Here is a 26,130-nt window from a genome sequence, read left to right as displayed (position 1 = left end):
CTGGGGAGCCTGGCCGCTGTTCTGCAGGGGGTGGGGGGAAAGCACTCTGCGCTGTGTCCTGGCAGCGCAAAATCTCTGGAGCACACTGAGGCGGCCAAGCCCGGAGGGAGGAGATGGAACTCTCCAGCCCCCGGTTCTCGGCCACCTCTCCGGGAGCTGGGGCTGGCTAGGGACGCGCGCGTCGGAAGACGCCCCCGCGCTGGACCCAGAGGCCACCGGTTCTCTGGTCCCGGCAAGGCGAGGGAGCCTGCCTGGGGGAGATGCCCCTAACTCCCTTCGTCCCCTCATTCCAACCGCCCTTTCTGGTCTCCTCCTCCAGCCGGTCTGTCCGCCGGATGCGGCGCAGCGCAGGGGCCGGGCGCGAGGTAGGAACCCGTGGACCCCGCTCCGCGCAGTCCCTCGGGGTGCGCCCCCCCGGGACCTGCTCCAGCCTCTACACCCCGGCAACCGGGTGGGTAACCCCCGAGGCCTGAGGCTCCGCGCGACGCCGCGACTGGCACGGGGCACCACCAATCCATCTGAGGAGGCCCCACCAGCGCCAGTACACCGACACCCCGCGTCCTAGCCGTCGGCGGCTTGAGAAGCGATGGTCAAAGAGACTGAGCCCGCCGGGGTCCTCTAACCCGCCAGCTTCCGAGGCCGAAAGACCTTTGCTTCGGGGGAAATTCAAGTCAGCCCCAGTCTGCGCTGAGGACGCGCCACGCCCCCTCCCCAATCTGAGCAGAGCAGGGAGGGCACCGGGGTGGAAACAGTGCCCGCGCCCTCGTGCCAAGAAGCAGCGGACTCTGCTCCCGGGTACTCGGACCTTGAGCATTTAGGAGAACTCAAGGCGGGGGTGGGGACGGCGGCGACAAAGCGGATTTGAAACCAGGAGTCGAGGCGGACGTGGGGGAGCTGCGCCGCGGGAGCGGTCGAGGCAGCGGCCTGGGGAGCCGCGCGGCCTGGGCGAGCGCCCATGGGCCAGCCGGCCGTCGGGCGTCCGGGGGCGGGTTGAGCGGCGACCCCCCGGGGGGACCTGGGCGAGAGTCGGCCGGTAGCCCCGGCCCTCCGGCGCGGGGTTGCCCCCGGACACCCGGCCATGGCCGGCCGGGGTTGCGGCTGCAGCTGCGGCCCGGGCTACCTGAACGAGGACAACGCGCGCTTCCTGCTGCTCGCCGCGCTCATCGTGCTCTACCTGGTGGGCGGCGCCGCGGTCTTTTCGGCGCTGGAGCTGGCGCACGAGCGTCAGGCCAAGCAGCGCTGGGAGGAGCGCCTGGCCAACTTCAGCCGCCGCCACAACCTGAGCCGCGACGAGCTGCGCGGCTTCCTTCGCCACTACGAGGAGGCCACCGAGGCCGGCATCCGCGTGGACAGCGCCCGGCCGCGCTGGGACTTCACCGGCGCCTTCTATTTCGTGGGCACCGTCGTGTCCACCATAGGTAAGTAGGCGTCGCTGGCGGGCGAAGGGGCGGCCGCTTCTCAGTCTTGCGTTCCTCCACCTCCGCGCTCAGCCGGGCCGCACAGAGGTGAGCTATTGCCTCGTCTACAGGTGGTACTGCCTCCCGGCTTTTCTTAAACGCGGCCCGCGGAGCAGCTGCCCGGGCAGCCCCTGGGAGCTCGTTCTACAAGCCGTCTCGGCCTCGCCCCGGCCCTCCTGAGTCAGGGCCGGCTCGTTAACACGGCGCTCAGGGGAGTTGAATGAGCCTTCGAGTGCTCTGGAGGATTTTCAATCTAGGTAAGGAGACAGAGCTTGAGTTCCTGAAACTTTGGGGGAGAAAGCTTACAAATCAGAACAGGGACCTACGAAGATTTATTGACCTAACGCCATGCGTGAGGCAATGGTTAGAGGGGGAGGCACGGATTTTAGGACTGTCCATGACTTCAAACTTACAGAGAGAAAAATCAGATTGAATACCAAATTGGAAGTAAGGAGGCAAAAGTGCTAATGAGGATGGAAATAGTTTCCTACCAGGAAGAAAGGGGAGTGACCTTTGTGTTGAACCAGGTAGTGTTAGATATGGTTTGGGGACTAAAGTGTTTTGCGCTCTAGAGGAGAATTTCATTTGAGGGTGCCCCGTGAGCTACCTGGTCTAGATGGAGTAGTAGAGGAAAGGCCAGGAAGGTCTCCCGGCTCAGGGCATGAAGGGCAACCTTTACTGCCAAACTAAGGAGCTAGAACTTATCTAGAGACAATTGGGAGCCAATGAGTTTTTGAGCAAGGGTGTGACAGCACAGTTATGGTCGGTTATACCTTTATTTGTAGCAGAAGGAAAACATTGGCAGTCTTTGTACTACACCCCTAAAGACCGTTCCTCTTTGAAGCATAATCAAGTGAGAAGGGGGTTGGGGATGAGGCTGTAGAAAATCTGAGGGAGGGAGAGAGCTGAAGCGGACGGGGGTTTTGAAAGACGACCCAGAAAGAGAGTAGCTGCCAGATGCCAGGGCCCAGGAACTGCACCAGGGCCCTCAGGGTGCAACGGGTGCTCTTAGCCCCGGCCCCTGTGCTTGGGAGGAGAGCTTGTCAGTGAGGCAGGGTGACAAGGCAAACTTGCTTGAAGCTCCCACGCATGGCTGTCTTAGGTTGACATTCTGCCAGGAGAATGATTAGTCCAGAAAGATTTCCCAAGGTTAGTCTAGAAGCCCAGGGCTTCAGCTGGTGAGTAGGAGGCATGGCAGGGAGGACTGGCATGGTTAGGGACAACACGGCCTCTCACCACCCCCACCCCATTCCATACCCGGCCCCTGCCCATCAGCGGGCCGTTATGACACCACAGTTACCAGGGCTGCAAGAAAAGCTCTCTCAGGATTTCTTAGGATGATTAGAACGCAAGGCCCTGAGGGGGTTGGAGAGGGAGTAATGCCCATCACGGTTCTCTCTCCCAGCCCACAATCTCTGCTGGGCTGTCTTAGCAGAATTCCCTAAATCCCCCGCTGTGTCAACTCCTTTGTCTCTGAAGACGGTTCCAGAATTTCTGTGTAGGGAGGACTTGGGGTGGACAGCCTGATTGAGAAGTGTTGCTGTGGAGCTGACCTCGACTCTGTGTCTCCATCGCGAATAGTGTTTTTATTCAGATTGATGATTCATTTGAGGTGGTCTTGGTGGGAGATTTGGGGAGCTAAATCCACTCTCCCACCACAAGCCACACCTTGGTCCTCCCCGGGGACATGGAGGTAGGAAGGAGGAGCTTGTGTGTGTTGACTGGCGAACGTTGGTGCCTTAGGAACGGAGAATGTCTCAGATGGGCAGGCAGGTAGGAACAGGGGCTTTTGAGGTGCACAAGTAATAATGTGGCCTGTTGGAAAGGAAGGAATCCTGGACTGAGAGTCTGGAATTGGAGCTATTGGTCCTGTCTCCGTAGCTTGGGCAAGTTTCTTAACCATGCTGAGCCCCATCCTTCTCACCTGAGATGTCCACAAAGCGGCCACCTTGGCCTTGGCACGTGTTTGCTGTTCAGTAAATATTCTGTCTCCTGCCCACTCCCTCCCCCTAAGCCTGCTCCTCTTGCAGGGTTCTCGAGGGCTGATGAGCTCATGGAAGTGAATGTTCTTTACAAAGTACAAAGCACGGGCTTATTTTTACTTTCTTAATTCTAACATTTCCTTTTAAATTGTTTCATTAATTGCTGTTGTAATTATGGCACTCACTCCCCTTTATTAGGGTACATATTAGGCACATACTGTGATTATTATGTGACTATGCAGTGGAGCTAATTACCGCATTACATTTACACTTAATTTCCATCAACTCCATGAGGTAGGTATGATTATCCTCATTTTATAGACAAGGCAGCTAAGGCTTCATGTTCTTAGCAAAATAATGTATAAAGAAGAAAAAAAGTTAAGCCATCTGCAGTGACACCACCCCCAATTTAATCACTGTTAACATTCTGGTGCATTTCTTTCTATTCTTTTTTTTTTCTATGCATACACATAAGTACATACATATTTTTTAAAATTGGGATCATATTCAATAAGCCTTTCATCTTGTATTTTAGGTGTAACAATTACATGATGTTTTTCATCTAAAATAGTTCCACTGTGCTTTATTCTGCAAAGACTTTGAAGTTCCAGACAACAAGAAAGCATATGGTAAAACAATGAAAAACATGTAAATAAAACTCGAGAACCAGGAAAAAGAAGAACAGAAATATGGAAAGCAAATGGATCGAGGAAGTTGCTAGAGATGAGCTTTGTCTTAGTTTAGGTTCCCTCAGAAGCAGACACAGCCAAGAATTTGAATTGATTGGCAGGTGCAAGGGATACGGCAAGGGAAGGAGGAAGTGATACAGAAAGGGAAATCAGTCACCATAGGGTCTGCTATTCAGCAGGAACTGTAGTGGGCAACTGGTACTTACTCCCAAGTGGAAGCTTGAATCAGTGCAAAAAGCTCATGACCCAGAATTATCCTAGGTAAGGGGGCTGGGGTACTTATACACCCACACCTGTCAGGAGTTGGTTCAAAGCTGCTTGGAGAGCAGGGGAAGCACAAGGCTAATTCCCAGGTACAGATTTCCCCGCCATCCGAAAGTACAGTGTTTCTGTGGAACCTTTTGTAAACTGAAATGGCATGAAAGGATGAAGCAAGTGCCATTTCCTAAAAGTGAAAATCCTCAGATTTCTTTCGGTTAGCAGTTACACGTTACTAACCTAGGTCTTTCATAAAAGCAAAGTGGCATAAAGCAAACTCGAAGATAATGCGGGAAACCTGTACTTCTGGCCTGATTTTTTTTTTTTCATGGACAGCCCAAGGGCAGTCCTCTGACAAAGATGTAGGCACTGGCCATCTGAAGTCAGGCCAGTGTGCCCAGAAATGGTAAAGGGGATCCCAAAGGGTGTAGGTGGGGCATCAACAAGGACTATTCAAGTTTGAAATTTGGTTGCAAGCCCCACGGCCGAGTCAGGACCCATACTGGAATCCTTATTATCAGTAGGAAGCATCAACTTTATCCCAGGACCTAATCCTCAAAAGAGTTTCCCCTTGGGGTTTTGTATAGGAAGGATTGCATAGGATAGTGGGTGAGGTTCACAAACAACATTTTCCTGAAAATGCAATTGAGGATTTCATGCACCTGTTGTCTGAGATCTTTGATTTAAAAGTCAGAGCAGAGGGGCGCCTGGGTGGCTCAGTTGGTTAAGCGACTGCCTTCGGCTCAGGTCATGATCCTGGAGTCCCGGGATCGAGTTCCGCATCGGGCTCGAGTCCCGCATCGGGCTCCCTGCTCGGCAGGGAGTCTGCTTCTCCCTCTGACCCTCTTCCCTCTCGTGCTCTCTATCTCTCATTCTCTCTCTCGAATAAATAAATAAAATCTTAAAAAAAAATAAACGTTTAAAAAAAAAAAAGTCAGAGCAGAGGGGCGCCTGGGTGGCTCAGTTGTTTGAGTGTCTGCCTTCGGCTTGGGTCATGATCCTGGAGTCCTGGGATCGGGTCCCTCTGCAGGGGAGCCTGCTTCTGCCTCTGCCTGCCGCTCCCCCTGCTTTCTCTCTCTGTGTCAAATAAAGGAATAAAATCTTTTTTAAAAAAAAGTCAGAGCAGAACTAAATTCTACCCCAAAACTAATAATACACTATATGTGAACTAACTTGAATTTAAATAAAATTTTAAAGAATAAGAAGAGCAGAATGAAAAACAGTTTGGCAGTTTCTCAAAAGGCTAAACAGAGAACTAACGTATGACCCAGCAATTCCACTCCTAGAGCACATATTCAAAAGAATTGAAAGCAGATGCTCAGATATTGTGCACCCATGTTTGTTGCAGTGTTATTATAATAGCTAAAAAGTGGAAACAGCCCAAGCGTTCGTCAACAGATGGATGGATAAAGACAAAGTGGTAGGTACGTACAATGGAGTACTATTGAGCCACAAAAAGAACGGAATTTTGATGTATGCTACAACATGGATGGACCCTGAAAGCATTATACTTAATGAAATAAGCCAGACACAGAAGGACAAATATTATATAATTCCACTTATATGAGGTACGTAGAATAGACAAATTCTAGAGGAATGGAAGGTAGAACAGAAGTCACCAGAGGCTTGCTGGGGAAGGAGAAGGGTTTTATGGGTATGGCACTTTTGTTGGGGATAATAAAAAAAGGTTTGGGTGTGGATAGGGGTGATGGTTAAACAACAGAGTGAATGTATTTAATGGCACTGAATTATACACTTAGGAATGGTTACAGTGGTAAATATTATGTCTCTTTTGCCACAATTTAAGAGGAGCAGAATATGAAAACACAAGTCAGGGATGCTGATTCTGAAAGAGGCTGGTGATCAGATTGAAACAAGAATAAACCTGAAGTACTCAGAGAAGTAGATTGATAGTATATCCTGTAAATATTCTTCTATAAATATCTTTTCTCTCAAATAGGCTTTTGTTAGGAGTTTGTTTCTGTATCGGCCTGTGTATTTATAACTCAGCTTCTCTCCAAAAAGGACTTGAGGTCATTTGCATATGATATGGTCAAGGTAGCCTTGGGCTTTAGGTTACCCCCAAATCTCTATAGCTTAACACATCAGGGGCTTACTTCGTACTCACCCCAAGCTCACTGTGGTGTGTGTGGTGACTCCTCGGGGCGGTTGTCTCCTTTGTTGGCCCAGTGTTCAGGCTGCTTCATCAGCTCATGCTTCCAGGACTGCCCAGGCAGGGGAGGGAAGGGCTGAAGTGTGGAGTACCAGCAATCAGTGGCCATCACTTGGAAGTAACCCAGGTCACATCCACACACATTCCATTGGCCCAACCAAGTCACAAGGCCACACCCAACTTCAAGGACTTGGGGAACCATACTGCTCCCCCGAGTCCAGAAGTGCATAAGACTCGATATTGGTGAACAGCTCAGATGCCCTACTACACATCATATGTACGGTGCACTGGAAATGGATAGTAATGGATTTAAGACATTGGGGAGATAAGAAACCATGAATAGGATAGTTCAGCTAAAGCCACATGTTTTTTGCTTTTTTTTAAATTTTAATTATTTTTTTTAAGTAGGCTCCATGCCCTGTGATCAAGACCTGAGCTGAGATCAAGAGTCAGGCGCTTAACTGACTGGGCCAGCCAGGCGTCCCTAGCCACATATTGTTCATACACAGAGGTTTGTGTCAAAAGGACCTGCATAATTGCCAAAAGTGAGCCCCAGATTTGGCTCTGAGTTTCCAGTTGTCAAAATAAAGAGGCAAGGACAACCATTAAATGGCCCCTCTTATCCAGGCTGCCTGTTTGGAAAACACCCAGCTTCTTCAGACTGGAATAAAATTTTTTCTACAGATTGTTATGAATGAGAGTACTTAAGACGATGAGTAATCTCCTCCCCAGCATCTGCGCCATCAATATGAAAGAGAACTGTGTGCTCCTGCCTAGCATCTCATCCTTCAGCGCAAGGTGCAGTTCAACAAAAGGCCCTCTGGAAGTTGGGCAGACATACAGCTCCCAGTGCTGTGGTCCACTAAGAACGTTTAAAATTCTCTGCTGTCAGTTCCCACGCTTCAATGTCTACAAGAATTCAGCTAAGGGGAGTATGGTGCTTGTTAAAATGTAGGGATTTGGGCCCGCCTTTCAGAGATCCTGATGCAGTAAATCTGCATTTTGAGAAACTTCCCCAGATGGCTCTAATGTAGGCAGTATAGGGAGCGCACTGAGGCATGTCTGATGGGAGTGGGTATAGGGCTGAAGACCATGGAGATCCTTGCTATTCAAAGAGTGGCTGATGAAGCCGTGGTATCAGCATCACCTCGGACCTTGTTAGAAATGCAGAATGTCAGGCCAACCCCAGACCAACTGAGTTAGAATCTGTTCTTTAACAAAACACCCAGGTGAGTCATAGGCACATGAAAGGTGTTTTGTGATGTTGCTTACTGGGGCAAGGCCCCCTGTGCTCTAGAACATAGACAAACTGGTGGCCAGGCTGGAATGGAGAGGAGGGGAAATGTGCTCATCTCTTGTCTTGGTGAACCTCCTCTCCAGCTGGTCATTAAGTACACGAGGAACAAGTTGATTTAGCCAAGAGCAGCCCAGGCAGATGCAGGGATGCACTGGGATTGGGCTAAGAAGGGGACCGTGGCTTCTGCCAATCTGAGAGGCTCGGACAGAGAGGTGCCAAGCCCCTCCTCCGTGGCGGAACACTCAAGGTGGATTTCCAGATTTGCAGCAACAGTTGTGTTCATTTTAATTAAACAGAAGTAATTATGCTCCACCCCCTTTTTGGCCCTGGGTGTGGCTTGTGATTAGCTCTTATGCAGCAGTATTCTACAAGGCTCGAAGGCTCGTGGGGCTCAGGAGCTGGGCTGACAAGTACATGATTTGGCCTGGTCGGCGTGCAAATCTATGTAGTGCTGAACTGAATATTGCTTTTGGAATCTGTTTTTTCCTACATGGGAACAAAGTTGAGGAAAGAGCTTAAGAAATCGAATTATATCAGGTTCAAACAGAATATTGGGAGTCACCATTCTACAGTATAAAGCTATAAACTAACATCATGAACAGGCATTTAGAAAGAAAAATATCTCATGAGTACATTAATGATCATCACATGTTAGTGGTTCTCATACATGTGTCAGTATTTAAATCACACATTGACTAGGCACTTTATGTTTTACAAAGCATTTGTGCACAAATCTTATGAGGTAGGCAGAGAAGTTATTGATCCATTTTGCAGATAAGGAGACTGAGGACAGAAAGCAGAGTTACCTTACTCAGGACTTATTCTGCTATAAAGTGGCAAAGTCAAGATTAGAACCAAGTTTTGTTTTGTTTACTGTCTGATGATAAAAGAAATACATATTCATTTGAGAAGGCTGGAAATATATGGGAAAGTATAAGAAAGTAGAAAACACCAACAATTCCACCATCCGACAAGAATCACTGTTAACGTTTTGGTGTATAATATGATATTGTACTTCAAGTGCTATTTCATTGAATCTAAGATGCTTTGTTATTTTGTGTACCATTAAGAAAGAAAAGAATGCTACCAATTAAATTTTGACATGCTAACCATTGTGAGATCACCTCAATTTCCAAGATATTAAAATGTTGGGGAAAGGTACATCTTGAAGTCACAGAAATAGATCATATTTTGTATCTGATTGTTTTCCATATAACCACTATGACATGAGCATATGTTGTAATTAGGTAAAAATGAATCTCATAATTAGAATTTATTTGATTAATACTAAAGTTGATTACTTTTAAATACTTATTAAATACACTTATAGTTTGGGGCACCTGTGTGGCTTAGTCGGTTAAGAGTCTGCCTTCGGCTCAGGTCATGATCTCAGGGTCCTGGGATCGACAAACCCCGCATCAGGCTCCCTGCTCACTGGGGAGTCTGCTTCTCCCTCTCGCTCTGACCCTCCTCCCTCTTGTGCTCTCTCTTTCTCTCAAATAATAAAATCTTAAAAAAAACACCCCACACACTTACAGTTCATCTTCCCTGCATCAGCTAGCTGATCCTTCCCCCATTTTGCTATCGGGAGCAAGGGGGTGTTGTGTTAATCATAGTATATGTGTGCTTTAGATTCTAAGGATTTTGGCCCTTTATCATGGTTGGGCCATGCTTTCCATGCATTTTTGTTTTCCATTCAGCACTGATTAGATTTAGGAACATTTTTAATTTCTGTGCAGTTTTGTATTCCAGTCTTTTCCTTGCAATGTCTTTCCATTGTTTGTGCTTAAAAAGTAACTTTCCATCCAGATCTTATAAGAACGCTAGTTTCTGTTCAGTATTTTTCCAAGTGCTCCACACACCACCCCCCCCGCCCCGTCATAGCAGTTTTTAAAACCCTTCACCATATTGTCTCATGTGAACAATGACAGTGTGCTGTGAGGTGATATTTAAGGAGCGATGCTCCATGGTCATGGGGGGAAGAGACGGCACAGAGTGACTGGTCGGCATTTGCATTCCCCCAGGTCAGGTGAGAGGGCCATCTCTCTTGGAATCTATCTTCTAAAATTTCATGAGGAAGCTCACACTGTCCATCCTGTGAACCCTGGGCTTGTTCAATCATTTGTTTCCTTCTTGGAAAATTTCAGTATCTTGAAATTAGAGTTCCGTTGCAGGACGCCCCTCTACTCTCTGCTGTCCAGCACACCAGCTAGCCCACATACATACTCAACTTGTTTCTTTAAATTTTTCTCTTAGGAAACATGGTGCTTTCCCCTTCTTTTATCCTAAATGCCATCCTCTTCTCTCCCCCCATACCTTTCTCCACAAAGGAGAGAGAGATTTGGCATGAATGTAACCCAAATCATGCTTGCGCCCCTTGGGGTGCTAGGGGTGACGTTCCATTCAAGGAAGTAACGAAAAAGTCAATTTAATTTTTGCTTGCGTGTTTCTAAAGAATCTGAGAGTCTTCCGTTTATAACACAAAGGGATGTTCTTTCTCTTCTCCTCTCCTAGTCTCCTATATCTTAAAGGAGTTCTGGAGCCTCTTATCTCAGATCCTCTCAGCCCGTCTGCCCCTCTGCGTACTCCCCCCCCCCCAATCTCTGTCTGTTCTCTGTCATCACAAGTGACTTCACCTCTCTAACTTGTTTTAGCTTTTTCTCATGCAGCCTGTTACCTGCTCTCTCCCCAGTGAAAGACAGCCCTGGGGACTGGCCCAGCAAGCAGCAATGCTGTCCCATAGGATGGAGAGAAGAGCAGGGCAAGATTATGATCAGCACACATTAGTGGCTTTACACAGGGGACACTCCCAGCCTGTACAGGAGGACATTACCATGTTCAGACCCAGAAGCCCACCCCACTGAGGAAAGAGGGGCAATGCACCTCATTGGGAGGTGTCTCCAAAACTAAGCGGCTCTCCCTCTACCCTCCAGCCTTTTGCCTCCTTCAGTTCAGTTTGTCTGAATTGCTAGATATCATATCACTTTTCTGAAATGTTGCACCATTCGCATTCCCACTACATCTTCCTTTGGCCAGAGAGCCATCTTTAGAAGCCTAAGCACTCAGATTCTGTTGGTCCCATTCTCCGATCCACCCCTGGCATCTCTTCTCTCCGTCACCTCTCCTTACAGGGAAACACTATCAGGGTCATTGAACCTGGGGGTCAGGCCATGAATGACATGAGTGTAACTTGGGGTGGGGGACATTGGGGACAATGGGGCTTGTGTCCCACAGGCATTCAGATTGTAACTGTACAACAGCATCCGCCTGGCCAGGCAGGTCTGATGACGGCTTAACTCAAGAGTTTGAGCCTCCCAGGTAAAATTCAGACAAACTCTTTACCCTTCTTGATCAGTAGCAACATCTTGATTTTTACAGTTCATTTGCATACCTATTTGTGGAAGATACTTGATCAGCACCGGGGGTGAACTGCTTATTACCTGTTTCATTATGCACCCACTAATTTCTTAAAGGACCCCCATGGGGCACTTATATTTTCTTAACTCCTCTGATCCACATGTCTACACTTAGGTGTTATAATCTATCAGTACATACTCTTCAGCTTGTTTCTCTCCTTTTACATTATTTTTTATACACTTTCTTAGGAATTTCATGTGTTCCTATTAATGTAGCATAGTTTATTTAATTATCCTCAAACTGTTGGATTTGGAGTTACAGATTTTTTTTTTTACTCTTGTGTATAATAAAATTTATGAAGTGTATTGAGTGCTTACCATGGGTTAAACACAGCACACATCTTTATATATGTTTATTTCTTTTTTTTTTTTAATTTTTTATTGTTATGTTAATCACCATATATTACATCATTAGTTTTTGGTGCAGTGTTCCATGATTCATTGTTTGTTCATAACACCCAGTGCTCCATGCAGAACGTGCCCTCCTCAATACCCATCACCAGGCTAACCCATCCCCCTACCCCCCTCCCCTCTAGAACCCTCAGTTTGTTTTTCAGAGTCCATCATCTCTCATGGTTCGTCTCCCCTCTGACATACTCCCCTTTTCTTCCTCTCCTGTTATCTTCTTCTTTTTCTTTTTTCTTAAAATATGTTGCGTTATTTGTTTCAGAAGTACAGATCTGTGATTCAACAGTCTGCACAATTCACAGCGCTCACCGTAGCACATACCCTCCCCAATGTCTATCACCCAGCCACCCCATCCCTCCCACCCCCAACCACTCCAGTAACACTCAGTTTCTTTCCTGAGATTAAGAATTCCTCATATCAGTGAGGTCATGTGATACATGTCTTTCTCTGATTGACTTATTTCACTCAGCATAACACCCTCCAGTTCCATCCATGTCGTTGCAAATGGCAAGATCTCATTCCTTTTGATGGCTGCATAATATTCCATTGTGTATATATACCACATCTTCTTTATCCATTCATCTGTCGATGGGCATCTTGGCTCTTTCCACAGTTTGGCTATGGTGGACATTGCTGCTATAAACATTGGGGTACACGTACCCCTTCGGGTCCCTACATTTGTATCTTTGTGGTAAATACCCAGTAGTGCAATTGCTGGATCGAACGGTAGCTCTAATTTCAACTGTTTGAGGAACCTCCATACTGTTTTCCAGAGGGGTTGCACCAGCTTGCATTCCCACCAACAGTGTAGGAGGGTTCCCCTTTCTCCACATCCCCGCCAACATCTGTCGTTCCCTGACTTGTTAATTTTAGCCATTCTGACGGGTGTGAGGTGGTATCTCATTGAGGTTTTGATTTGGATTTCCCTGATGCCAAGCGATGTTGAGCACTTTTTCATGTGCCTGTTGGCCATTTGGATGTCTTCTTTGGAGAAATGTCTGTTCATGTCTTCTGCCCATTTCTTGATTGGATTATTTGTTCTTTGGGTGTTGAGTTTGATAAGTTCTTTATAGATTTTGGATACTAGCCCTTTATCTGATATGTCATTTGCAAATATTTTCTCCCATTCTGTCGGTTGTCTTTTGGTTTTGTGGACTGTTTCTTTTGCTGTGCAGAAGCTTTTTATCTTGATGAAATCCCAATAGTTCATTTTTGCCCTGGCTTCCCGTGCCTTTGGCGATGTTTCTAGGAAGAAGTTGCTGCGGCTAAGGTCGAAAAGGTTGCTACCTGTGTTCTCCTTTAGGATTTGGATGGACTCCTGTCTCACGTTTAGGTCTTTCAACCATTTGGAGTCTATTTTTGTGTGTGGTGTAAGGAAATGGTCCAGTTTCATTCTTCTGCATGTGGCTGTCCAATTTTCCCAACACCATTTGTTGAAGAGACTGTCTTTTTGCCATTGGACATTCTTTCCTGCTTTGTCAAAAATAAGTTGACCATAGAGTTGAGGGTCCATTTCTGGGCTCTCAATTCTGTTCCATTAATCTATGTGTCTGTTTTTGTGCCAGTACCATACTGTCTTGATGATGACAGCTTTGTAATAGAGCTGGAAGTCCGGAATTGTGATGCCGCCAGCTTTACTTTTCTTTTTCAGTATTCCTCTGGCTATTCTGGGTCTCTTCTGGTTCCATACAAATTTTAGGATTATTTGTTCCATTTCTTTGAAAAAAGTGGGTGGTATTTTGATGGGGATTGCATTGAATGTGTAGATTGCTCTAGGTAGCATTGACATCTTCACAATGTTGATTCTCCCAATCCATGAGCATGGAACGTTTTTCCATTTCTTTGTGTCTTCTTCAATTTCTTTCCTGAGTATTTTATAGTTTTCTGAGTACAGATCCTTTGCCTCTTTGGTTAGATTTATTCCTAGGTATCTAATGGTTTTGGGTGCAATTGTAAATGGGATCGACTCCTTGATTTGTCTCTCTTCCGTCTTGTTGTTGGTGTATAGGAATGCCACTGATTTCTGTGCATTGATTTTATATCCTGCTACTTTACTGAATTCCTGTATGAGTTCTAGCAGTTTTGGGGTGGAGTCTTTTGGGTTTTCCACATACAGTATCATATCATCTGCAAAGAGTGAGAGTTTGACTTCCTCTTTGCCGATTTGGATGCCTTTGATTTCTTTTTGTTGTCTGATTGCTGTGGCTAGGACTTCTAATACTATGTTGAATAGCAGTGGTGAGAGTGGACATCCCTGCCGCGTTCCTGACCTTAGGGGAAAAGCTCTCAGCCTTTCCCCATTGAGAATGATATTCGCTGTAGGTTTTTCATAGATGGCTTTTATGATATTGAGGTATGTACCCTCTATCCCTATACTCTGAAGAGTTTTGATCAAGAAAGGATGTTGTACTTTGTCAAATGCTTTTTCTGCATCTATTGAGAGGATCATATGATTCTTGTTCTTTCTTTTGTTAATGTATTGTATCACGTTGATTGATTTGCGGATGTTGAACCAGCCTTGCAGCCCAGGAATAAATCCCACTTGGTCGTGGTGAATAATCCTTTTAATGTACTGTTGGATCCTATTGGCTAGTATTTTGGTGAGAATTTTTGCATCCATGTTCATCAAGGATATTGGTCTGTAATTCTCTTTTTTGATGGGGTCTTTGTCTGGTTTTGGGATCAAGGTAATGCTGGCCTCATAAAATGAGTTTGGAAGTTTCCCTTCCACTTCTATTTTTTGGAACAGTTTCAGGAGAATAGGTATTAATTCTTCTTGAAATGTCTGAGAGAATTCCCCTGGGAAGCCATCTGGCCCTGGGCTTTTGTTTCTTGGGAGATTTTTGATGACTGTTTCAATTTCCTTAGTGGTTATAGGTCTGTTCAGGTTTTCTATTTCTTCCTGGTTCAATTTTGGTAGTTGATACATCTCTAGGAATGCACCCATTTCTTCCAGGTTATCTAATTTGCTGGCATAGAGTTGCTCATAATATGTTCTTATAATTGTTTGTATTTCTTTGGTGTTGCTTGTGATCTCTCCTCTTTCATTCATGATTTTGTTGATTTGGGTCATTTCTCTTTTCTTTTTGATCAGTCTGGCCAGGGGTTTATCAATCTTGTTAATTCTTTCAAAGAACCAGCTCCTAGTTTCGTTGATCTGTTCTACTGTTCTTTTGGTTTCTAGTTCATTGATTTCTGCTCTGATCTTTATGATTTCTCTTCTCCTGCTGGGTTTAGGCTTTCTTTGCTGTTCTTTCTCCAGCTCCTTTAGGTGTAGGGTTAGGTTGTGTATTTGAGACCTTTCTTGTTTCTTGAGAAAGGCTTGTATTGCTATATACTTTCCTCTCAGGACTGCCTTTGCTGTATCCCAAAGATTTTGAACAGTTGTGTTTTCATTTTCATTGGTTTCCATGAATTTTTTTAATTCTTCTTTAATTTCTTGGTTGACCCATTCATTCTTTAGTAGGATGCTCTTTAGCCTCCATGTATTTGAGTTCTTTCCGACTTTCCTCTTGTGGTTGAGTTCTAGTTTCAAAGCATTGTGGTCTGAAAATATGCAGGGAATGATCCCAATCTTTTGGTACCGATTGAGACCTGATTTGTGACCTAGGATGTGATCAATTCTGGAGAATGTTCCATGGGCACTAGAGAAGAATGTGTATTCCGTTGCTTTGGGATGGAATGTTCTGAATATGTCTGTGAAGTCCATTTGGTCCAGTGTGTCATTTAAAGTCTTTATTTCCTTGTTGATCTTTTGCTTAGATGATCTGTCCATTTCAGTGAGGGGGGTGTTAAAGTCCCCCACTATTATTGTATTGTTGTCAATGTGTTTCTTTGCTTTTGTTATTAATTGCCTTATATAATTGGCTGCTCCCATGTTCGGGGCATAGATATTTACAATTGTTAGATCTTCTTGTTGGATAGACCCTTTAAGTAGGATATAGTGTCCTTCCTCATCTCTTATTACAGTCTTTGTTTGAAAATCTAGTTTGTCTGATATAAGGATTGCCACCCCAGCTTTCTTTTGGTGTCCATTAGCATGGTAAATGGTTTTCCACCCCCTCACTTTCAATCTGGGGGTGTCTTTGGGTGTAAAATGAGTCTCTTGCAGACAGCATATTGATGGGTCTTGTTTTTTAATCCAATCTGATAGCCTGTGTCTTTTGATTGGGGCATTTAGCCCATTTACATTCAGGGTAACTATTGAAAGGTATGAATTTAGTGCCATTGTATTACCTGTAAGGTGACTGTTAACTGTCTGTTGTCTGTGTTCGTTTCTGCTCTTTGCTGCTTTTAGGTTCTCTCTTTGCTTAGAGGACCCCTCTCAATATTTCTTGGAGGGCTGGTTTCGTGTTTGCAAATTCCTTTAGTTTTTGTTTGTCCTGGAAGCTTTTTATCTCTCCTTCTATTTTCAATGATAGCCTAGCTGGATATAGTATTCTTGGCTGCATATTTTTCTCGTTTAGTGCTCTGAAGATATCTTGCCAGTCCTTTCTGGCCTGCCAGGTCTCTGTGGATAGGTCTGTTGCTAATCTAATGTTTCTACCATTGTAGGTTACATATCTCTTCTCCCGAGCTGCTTTCAGGATTTTCTCTTTGTCTCTGAGACTCGTAAGTTTTACTATTAGATGTCGGGGTGTTGACCTATTTTTATTGATTTTGAGGGGTTCTCTGTGCCTCCTGGATTTTGATGCCTGTTTCCTTCCTCACATTAGGGAAGTTCTCTGCTATAATTTGCTCCAATATACCTTCTGCCCCTCTCTCTCTCTCTTCTTCTTCTGGGATCCCAATTATTCTAATGTTGTTTCGTCTTATCATATCACTTATCTCTCGAATTCTGCCCTCGTGATCCTGTAGTTGTTTCTCTCTCTTTTTCTCAGCCTCTTTATTTTCCATCATTTGGTCTTCTATATCGCTGATTCTCTCTTCTGCCTCATTTATCCTAGCATTTAGTGCCCCCATTTTTGATTGCACCTCATCAATAGCCTTTTTGATTTCGATTTGGTTAGATTTTAGTTCTTTTATTTCTCCAGAAAGGGTTTCTCTAATAACTTCCACGCTTTTTTCAAGCCCAGCTAGTATCTTTAAAGTCATGATTCTGAACTCTAGGTCCGACATCGTACTAATGTCCGTATTGAGTAGGTCCCTGGCAGACGGTACTACCTCTTGTTCTTTTTGCTGAGGTGATTTCTTTCGTCTTGTCATTTTGTCCAGAGGAGAATAGATGAATGAGAGAACAAAAGGCTAACAGGTTTACAACGTCCCCAGCAAATATACTGTATACAAATCAGAAAAGACCTGAAACCAGGGGAAAAGAAAGGGAAAGAAAGAAAAAAGAAAGAGAAAAAGAAAAAAAAAAAAAGATAAAAACAAAAACAAAACAATTCAAAAAAGGCAGAATATGATCAAATATGATCAGGCTAGTGCATATATCAGTGCCACACACTAGATTTTGGGCGTATTTTGGTCTGTTAGAAAAAAGTGCCTCCTAAAATTTTAAAGGAAGAAAGACATATATGTACAAAATAAGGGTTGATACAATGAAGGGATGGAAGATGACTGTAAAGATGAAAATTATAAAAGATTTTATAAAAGGACTTGGTAAGATAAGTTGTTTGAAAAAAGAAAGAAGATTTAAGGAAAAAAAAAAAAAAAGGAAAAAGGGAGAGAATGTGATCAGGCAGGAGACTAGAACAAAGCCATACACTAGTGGTTTAGGGTATATTTTGATCTGTTAGAAGAAACTGTACCTCAAAATTTTAAAGAGAGAACAACTTATATATATATGCCAAAAACAAGGATAACTACTATGAAGGGATAAAATATGACTCTAAAAATGAAAAAAAAAATAAAAAATGTTTTTTTTTAAAAAAAAAGGGATTTATAAGATGTTGGTTGAAAAAGGGAAAAAGAAAAATAAAAAAAAGTCAACAAAAATTAACTTTGATGAAATAATGAATCATGGTAAAAAAAAAAAAAAAAAAAGAAGCCATGAATCTATGTGCAGTATTCCCCTAGCGCTGGAGTTCTCCTATTCTCCTTGATCGATCAACTTGGTCTTGGCTTGCTGGCTGTTTGTGCTGATCTTCTGGGGGAGGGGCCTGTTGCTGTGGTTTCCAAATGTCTTTGCCGGGGGCGGAATTGCCCCGCCCTTGTCGGTCCGGGCTAAGGAAGCTGCTCCAGTTTGCTCTCAGGAGCTTTTGTTCCCTGCAAGCTCTCGGTACAGCTTTGGAGGACCAGGGCGAAAATGGCGGCCTCCCAGTCTCCGCCCGGAGGAGCCGAGAACTCGGGGCCCCACTCCTCAGTGCGTCCCCAGAGAAAAGCAGTCACTCCCATGTCCCCGGTCTCCGGCCACACTCCGTGCTCACCCAGCCTGTGATCGAGCGTTGCTATCTCTGGCACCCGACCCCGCGCGGAGTCTCCAAACCCAGCAGATCCCTGCAGTGCGTTCCCGCACCGCTCCTCCCCGGGAAGGAAGGGGAGTCTCCCCGGACCTGCCGCTTGTTGGGTCCCTGCTGGGGGAGCCGTGCCCCGACTGGGCCGCAGATCACAGTTTATGGCAACCCCGAGCTGAGAGCCCGCGACTGGGCTCGGTCTCTGCAGCCGGCTTCCCCGCTCTGATACCTGGGAGCTCTGGCGCACTCAGGCACCCCCGGTCTCTCTGTGACCCCAAGGGTCCTGAGACCACACTGTCCCGGGAGGATTCCACCCCCCGCTTAGCCACTGCAGCGACGTCCCTCTGCCGAGCCAACTTTTAAAAGGTCCGATTTTGTGCTCCGCGGCTCTAGCACTTGCCAGAAGCGGCCGGCGGAGGCCCCTCCCCCGCCGTCTATCCTCCCGAATATCGCCTCGGATTCACTTCTCCGCACGCCCTACCTTCCAGTAAGTGGTCGCTTCTCTGTTCAGAGAGTTGTTGCTACTCTCCTGTTCGATCTCCTGTTGAGTTCGTAGGTGTTCAGAATGGTTTGATCCCTATTCAGCTGAATTCCTGAGACCAGACAAAATCTAGGTCTCCTACTCCTCCGCCATCTTGCTCCGCCCCCTATATATGTTTATTTCTTATAAGAGCCCCATGAGGGTGATTACTATTAATATTCCCATGTCCTAGACTAGGATCCTGGGGCCCAGAGAGCTTTCATGCAGTGTCTTAAGTTACCCAGCTGGAAGAAACCTGGAGGCTCCCTTCAAAGCTTATGCTTTGAACCACTACTGCTTTGCCATTTCTTCCTTTGGGGTCCTTGTTGTGAGAAGAATGGCCAGCTGGAGAGCCTGTGACCTCTTTTTTCAGTTGCAGTGGTTCTTAGGTGACTTGGGATCCTATAAGAAGACAGAAACGGTCTGGCTAGCAGAATCTCAGAGGATGTTTGTGATATTGTAGTACCTGTGGTTGCATGGGTAAAAGGTTTGGGTAATGTTCTGCCTGCCTCCCAGGAGTCCATGCAAATGGAGACTTATACCTCCTGTTGCAGTATCTCACAGTTCTTGCAAACTTGCAACCTTCCTCCCATCACCTTGACAACTGATGTGCCTAGAATGTGCTGGCGCCCAGGACTTTCATCTCTAATACCGACATATTTGATCCAGAAGTCACTTCCTGACCCCCTGTGAGCTCTTGGCCTATTCACACCAAGATTCTGTGTGTCTTGGGTCTTCCCTTGTGTTAAACATCTGAGGAAGATCACAAGGCATTAACCTTACAGATGAGCCAAAGCAGTGGTTTTCAAACTGTGCTCCAAGTAGCCCATAGGGTTCTTGGTGGTATCTTAAAGAGCTATCCTGAGGTCCTGAGTTTTTATCTCTGTTATATGTATTTATCTATATATTGCCCAAAATATTTATCTTGTTCTGCTGTCTTTTTATTGACTATTACATTTTTTTGGCATGTACAAGAGATTTTTATATAGCCAAATACATTCATTTTTACTGGCAATTTTTTCTATGGTTTTTCATCAAGCCAGGTCCTCTCTGTGGTTGAGATAAATATTCTCATCCATTCTTTGTTTAGCTCTAACTCATCTCAAATGTTATTCAAAAAGATTGCTTTTTAAATGGTTTGTGTGGTTGGCTATATAATTATGATTTGATTTATTTCTAAAATTATCACATAATTTGAGAATGTGCATTTTCCAGAATTCTCTTTTCTGTTTTGAGTGTTTCTTTGTATCCTGGTATCTGTATATGTTTCAGCTGGCTTTTCTCTTGCTACAGAATTTTGGAGCAGGAGGGAATATCACCCCCAAACACCCTCTAAACCTAGTAAACTCACCCAAAATAACATTTTGGTTGTGTGTGTCAGGGCATATAAATTCAGAATTATTGATGTCGTCACTTGCATAACTTATGTTATTAATAATACATAACTTTGTTTACCTCTTAATGCCTTATATACTAACATCTATTTTTAAGCATAGATATGATTAAGCTCCTGCATTATGATAGTAGATATTTGCTGACTTTTAGACCTTTTCTTTAGTTGTAAGTTTTAATATATTTTTAAGCAAACCACTTAATACATTTTGTATTTTTCTTTTTAAACCAGTTTTAGACTTTTCTCTTTGTAGGGGAATTTGGCAATTTAGTATTTTATCTCATATGCAATATTCTTTTTTGTTCTGTATTTCTCTTGTTTTTCTGTTCCCTTTCTAATGCCATACCTTCTATTACAGTGGATTGGGTATTCTTTTTGTCACTTTAAGTGTGATCAGAATGAAAGCTTATCTAAACTTCCTGGGGATAAAAACTACATCTGCCATTATTTTTCATGTTTATAAATAAAATTAAGACCCTTTCCTCTGGATGATAGTGAGTCTTACGTGCTTGGAGTTCAGCTCCATTCCCTCCAACCGCCTTGTCTCCCAGGTCCCTTGTTGTTATATCTTGTTCTCTGGAAACACTTTTTCACATTACATATTTTTCGCCTTGGAACCTGCCTTGTGTCATCACATCTGATTGCTGAGAGCACACCAAAGCCATAATCTTTTTCTCCTTAGCAATCTTTAGTGCGTCTCTTTTCCCGATAATCTTCCTCTTCATTTCCAGTCCATTTCTTCTTCTCCTGCCTCTGGACCTTTAGGCTTTGGATGATTATTCACTCAACACCAACTGCATTTTCTTAAGCCCTGCTTCTGCTTCCAAAGAGAAGGTAAAGGCAAGATTTTTAATTGTTTGAGAAACTCTGTTGTTCTGTTTCCCATGGTGCCTCTACCCATTCATGTTCCCACCGACAGTGGACGAGGGTTCCCTTTTCTCCATACCCTCAAGGACACCTGTTTTTTCTTGTCTTTTTGAGAATAGCCCTTCTGACAAGTGTGAGGTGATTATCTTGTGGGTTTTTTTTTTTTAAGATTTTATTTATTTATTTGAGAGACAGCATGAGCAGAGTGAGGGAGAAGCAGACTCCTCACTGAGAAGGGAGCCCAACGTGGGGCTCGACCCCAGGACCCCGAGATCACAACCGAGCCTAAGGCAGACGCTTAACCAACTGAGCCACCCAGGCACCCCTCTTGTTGTGGTTTTGATTTGCATTTTCCTGATGGTGAGTGATGTCAAGCACCTGTTCATGTGCCTATTGGTGTGCATCTGTACGTCGTTTTTGGGGAAATGTCTACTCAGATCCTCTGCCCATTTTTTAAAAAAGATGTATTTATTTTAGAAAGAGACAGAGCGCACGCACGCACTCACAAATAGGGGAGGGGCAGAGGACAGGGAGAGAAGCAGACTCCCTGCTGATTGCAGAGCCTGACCTGGGTGGGGCTAGATCTCAGGACCCTGAGATCATGACCTGAGCCGAAACCAAGAGTCAGATGCTTAACCAACTGCACCACCTAGGCGCCCCTTCTGCCCATTTTTAATCAGCTTATTTGTTCGTTTGTTTGCTCTTGAGTTATATGAGTTCTTTATATATTTTGGATATTAACCCCTTATCGGATATGTGACTTGCAACTATCTTCTCCCATCCAGTAGGCTGCCTTTTCTCATTGCCTCCGTGTGCCCATGCTTTTTAGTTTGATGCAGTCCCACTTGTTTATTTTTGCTTTTCTGGCTTTTGCTTTGAATGGTTTATAACTATTCTCTCTTTTCTCCCAAAGTAGATTTTCTTCATCCAAGTTTGCTCGGCTGTGGGGTTCTTCTTTTCTTAGTTTCCCTGGATAGGTCCTGTAAGCCACTCTCAGTCCCAGAGGAATCTAGAAATCTTTCTTTGGGACTTAAAATTTTTAAGCTGAATTTATGCTACATTTAGCATTGTCCTCACTAAGGCCTGTTTTACTCATTCTGGCTGTTGATATTTTCTGCTCCAGATGTCATATTCCTGGTATTTGGTATGGAGGCATGCTATACTATTTCTTGGCCTGCTATATTTTTAGACTTAGTTTTTTTTATTTAACAGCCTGTGACCTAATACCAACACCTGTGAAAAGAAAAGTGTACAAAGCCCGGTTTGACCACCCAGGGATATACTTGTGTTTCATGTCACGGAATTGATAACTGAAAGCAACCGCATCACTACTTATTCAATTAATTAAGACAAATTTCTGGGAGAAGATGGAGTCTAATGGCTATTTGGGAAGAGATGATGACCTGCTCATTCTCTCAACTTCTCTTTTGAGTTAGGGAAAGTAAGGCTCAGAGACAGAGAAATTTTCCTGACTCCACACAGCTGGTAAGTAAGGGAGTCCATCAGTTAAGAATTTTGCTTAGCTTCAAGTAGCAAGACCCAAAACAGTGGTAAAGCACACAAGGTTTTACTCTGTGCTAGGGAAGACACTGCACTGCATGTAGGCAATTCAGGCCTGGTATGGTGACTGTATGATATCAACAAGGAGTCAGGCCTCTTCAGCTCTGCTATACTTAGGATGTTTCTCTGGTTCTCAGGGCTCATTGTGGCTGCTGGAGCTCTGGCCATCGCATCCACACCACAGGTAGTAGGAGGAAGGAAAGGGAGAGGAAGGGTGTGTCCTTTTTCTTTCAAAGAGATGTCTTAGGCCACTTTCCCTCATAAGCAGACTAAGGATTTGGGCTAAGGATTTAGGTGGAAGTGATTTATCAAGGTAGTGCTCTCAGAAGAGGGTAGTGGGAGAATAAAGGAAGTGAGGAGGTGGAAAGAGAAGCCAAGTAGGAGGTTATTTTATGGAGCTCTGGAGCATAAATTACACCTTGGAATTTGTACCACCTTCTGGCAAAGGAACTGGGCTTTTATAGGCCCACACCAGTCACTGGTTTTGGCTGGGGGGTGGGAAGGGTCTAAAACTGCCTGACCCTTGGCAGTTTTACAGTCACAGGTGTAAGCTGTGAGCAGTAAACCCTGCAGCAGCCAGGGGATGGGCACACACAACTGGTCAGGGGTCTTAGGGGCAGCTGGGCGGGGTACAAACAGCAGTGTCCACTAGAGGGGGCTTCCGAGAAACTCCAGATAATCCTGCCCCTGACATTCATTGTCCACAGCTTTGTCACATGGTCATACCCAGCTGCAATAGTGGCTGGGAAGTGGGCTCCTTATTCCAGTTAGTAACATGTCAGAGAATAATTACTAAGGAATAATGAGAGAAAGAATGTCGGAGGCATCTAACGGTGCTTGCCACAGGAGCATGATCCTTGAAGGAGTCACCAAGAGCCTTGACTGTCCGGCCATAGGGCAGGAACTCTGCACGGTGGGGCTGGCATGCTGTTAGAGACCGGGGAAGAATCGCATAATAAAAAGAGACATTCATCTAGCAGAAGTGTCCAGATTTCTTGGAAGAAGAGAGAAGAGGCAGGAAGAGAGTGAGGTGGCCCCAGGCTGGCCCCCACAGGGTCTAAAGGCCAGGACAGGGAGGAAACAGGAGGCCGACAAAGGGCAGGTGGGAGGTCCCATGGAGACAGCCTGACACGGATCTCAGAACCAAGTGCCTCTTTGCCTCAAACAGGAAATGGAGTAGAGTGTGGTGAAGGCAGGATGCAGGCGGGGGGCAGAACCCGCTGCAGATTTGGCCCTGCAGGGTTGTGGGGGGGTCCTTTGGGGCTGGCAGATGCCACGGCTCCAGCCAGAGCCTGGCTGGCCAGCCTGCCTTCCCCTCCTTCCTTCCCTTTTTAACTGAGGTTGTTAATAATGTTAGTCTCCAAAGGAAAACCAATAATGCAGAGGAAAAGGAATATTTAATTTTTTATTTCTTGTTAAACTAAGGTCGTTGATAAAATTAGTTCTCTGACAAAAACGTATTTCATGAAAATGAAAAGATAATTCATTGATAATTTGTTAACTGAAATGTCCACCTCAGACAAGCTGGATCTGGGCTTAGACGATGTCACCAGGTATTTTGTCCATCTGTCTCTGTCTTGGCTTCTCATTTTTCTTATGAGGGTCAGTCTCGGGACCTGCTTCAGAGAGTGAAGTTGGCCCCAGCAGCATCAGATTGGCATGGTCCTTAGCATCCTGGACCTCAGAAGAAGAAAAACCCTGTCTTTCCAGAGCCCTGAACGGAGGTCAGGTTTACAAGACAAACTCTTAACCAGAGCGGAGGTCAGGGTCACATACCCACCTCTGGTGTAGGTGGGAGAGCGGGGGTGGGGGTGGGGTTGCATGCAACCGAAAGTAAAAAAGGGAACAATTCCCCAAATTCCCAAGATTCTTGGTAGTCAAGGGAGGGCAGGAGGAAGGATGGTCCCCGGATACGTACCAGTGTGGGTCAGAAACGGGATTCCAGAGAAGGGGACAGTTGAAAGGACCCTGAGTTGAGCTTTGAAATTGTAGACCTCAGGGAGCCTTTGGGATCAGCTAGGGTAGGGGGAGGTGGGGAGGGGTCTGGAGCTCGGGAGAGAGGTTAGGACCAGAGATTCCGACATCAAAAGTAAAATTTCTTGGGGCGCCTGGGTGGCTCAGTCGTTAAGCGTCAGCCTTCGGCTCAGGTCATGATCCCAGGGTCCTGGGATCGAGCCCCGCATCGGGCTCCCTGCTCCGCGGGAAGCCTGCTTCTCCCTCTCCCGCTCCCCCTGCTTCTGTTCCCTCTCTGGCTGTGTCTCTCTCTCTCTCTCAGATAAATAAATAAAATCTTTTTAAAAAAAAAAGGTAAAATTTCCTGGGTCAGGAGTCACGTTGTCAGACTCGCTTTTGATGTTTGCCGCCATCATCCTTTTAACAACAACAACTGTAAGAGGCTCTTCTGTGTCTCTGTCTTCTTTGCATTCGTGATCCTGGGGCCCCAGGGCTCCCTGGCCTGGCCCCCTGCTCTTCCCCCTGCCTAAGAGGGCCTGTTCTGCATTCCCCTGGGGCTAAGAGGAAACTCCTATCAGTTCTGCTTCCACCCAGAAAACCTAAGCTACCCGTGCCCAGTTCCTTAAAAACTCCCTGAGCAGCATTTCTCCAGCTGGTCACTATGACATCTGGGGCCAGATGATCTTCTGTTGTGGGACTGTCCTGTGCATTCAAAGATACCTAGCAGCATCCCTGACCCCTGCTGGTAGCGCCCCCAGTTGTGACCACCCACACTGACTCCAGCCAAATACCCCCTGGGGTCAAAACCCAACAATTGCCTTAAAAAGAACAAGAGGACAGATTGTGGCTTTTCTCTCCAAGAGCCTTGCCGGGTGGGGGTCTGCTGTGAGGGGTGCTGGGACCCTGGAGAGGAGCAAGCGGGACCTGGGTTCCAGAAAGCAAAAGTACGTGAGGATTTCCATTAATAGAGGAGTTCCAGACCAAAGACAAAATTTTGAAGTACAGGGTGTTTTTTTGAGTATTTGCCCCACTCCCAGCCTCACCCACACACCCACACCCCACCTTCAGCAGCATTATTAACTACAAGGTCGCTTTTTTTTTCTTTTTTACAAATATTTTTTCCACTTTAAAAAAATTCATTAAGTAACACATGCATATTTATATCAATTTTCAAATTATTCCAAGTATTTATTTATTTTTAAAGATTTTATTTATTTGATAGAGAGCACAAGCAGGGGGAGTGGCAGGCAGAGGGAGAGGGAGAAGCAGGCTCCCTGCTGAGTAGGGAGCCCAACGCAGGGCTCGATCCCAGGACGCTGGGATTATGACCTGAGCGGAAGGCAGATGCTTAACCAACTGAGCCACCCAGGTGCTCCATTCCAAGTATTTAAAGTGAAAAATCAAAGTTTCCTTTGATTTTACTTCCCTGTCTTACTCTCGAGAGGTAACCACTGCTTTTTTATACTTACTGGTGGTTTTTTTTTGCTAACAAAGTTGTTGAGCTGAAATTCACATACCATAAAACTCACCTATGTAAGTGTAAAATTCGGGGCTCCTGGGTGGCTCAGTCAGTTAAGCGTCTGCCTTTGGCTCAGGTCCTGATCCCAGAGTCCTGGGATTGAGCCTCGTGTCGGGCTCCCGGCTCAGTGGAGAGCCTGCTTCTCTCTCCCTCTGCTCCTCTCCCTGCTCATGCTCTCTCTCTGTCAAATAAATAAATAAATTCTTTAAAAAAAAATAAAGGGTATGATTCAAAGATTTTTAG

General features: G+C 45.4%; 1 protein-coding gene across 1 annotated transcript in view; it reads left to right on the top strand.

Moving 5' to 3' along the window:
• Positions 1-1,078: 1,078 nt before the first annotated feature.
• The window catches only part of KCNK13 (potassium two pore domain channel subfamily K member 13), a 103,581-nt gene continuing 78,529 nt past the window's right edge, over positions 1,079-26,130 (top strand). Inside the window, exon 1 of the mRNA XM_028102765.2 lies at positions 1,079-1,418. Coding sequence (XP_027958566.1) covers positions 1,079-1,418 — 340 coding nt within the window. The remainder of the gene's footprint in view (positions 1,419-26,130) is intronic.

The sequence above is a fragment of the Eumetopias jubatus genome, unplaced genomic scaffold (assembly GCF_037043125.1).
Source record: "Eumetopias jubatus isolate StellerSeaLion01/CBP00866 unplaced genomic scaffold, mEumJub1_p1.0 scaffold_7, whole genome shotgun sequence".
Lineage (NCBI taxonomy): Eukaryota > Metazoa > Chordata > Mammalia > Carnivora > Otariidae > Eumetopias > Eumetopias jubatus.
This window is presented reverse-complemented; position numbering and strand designations above follow the sequence as displayed.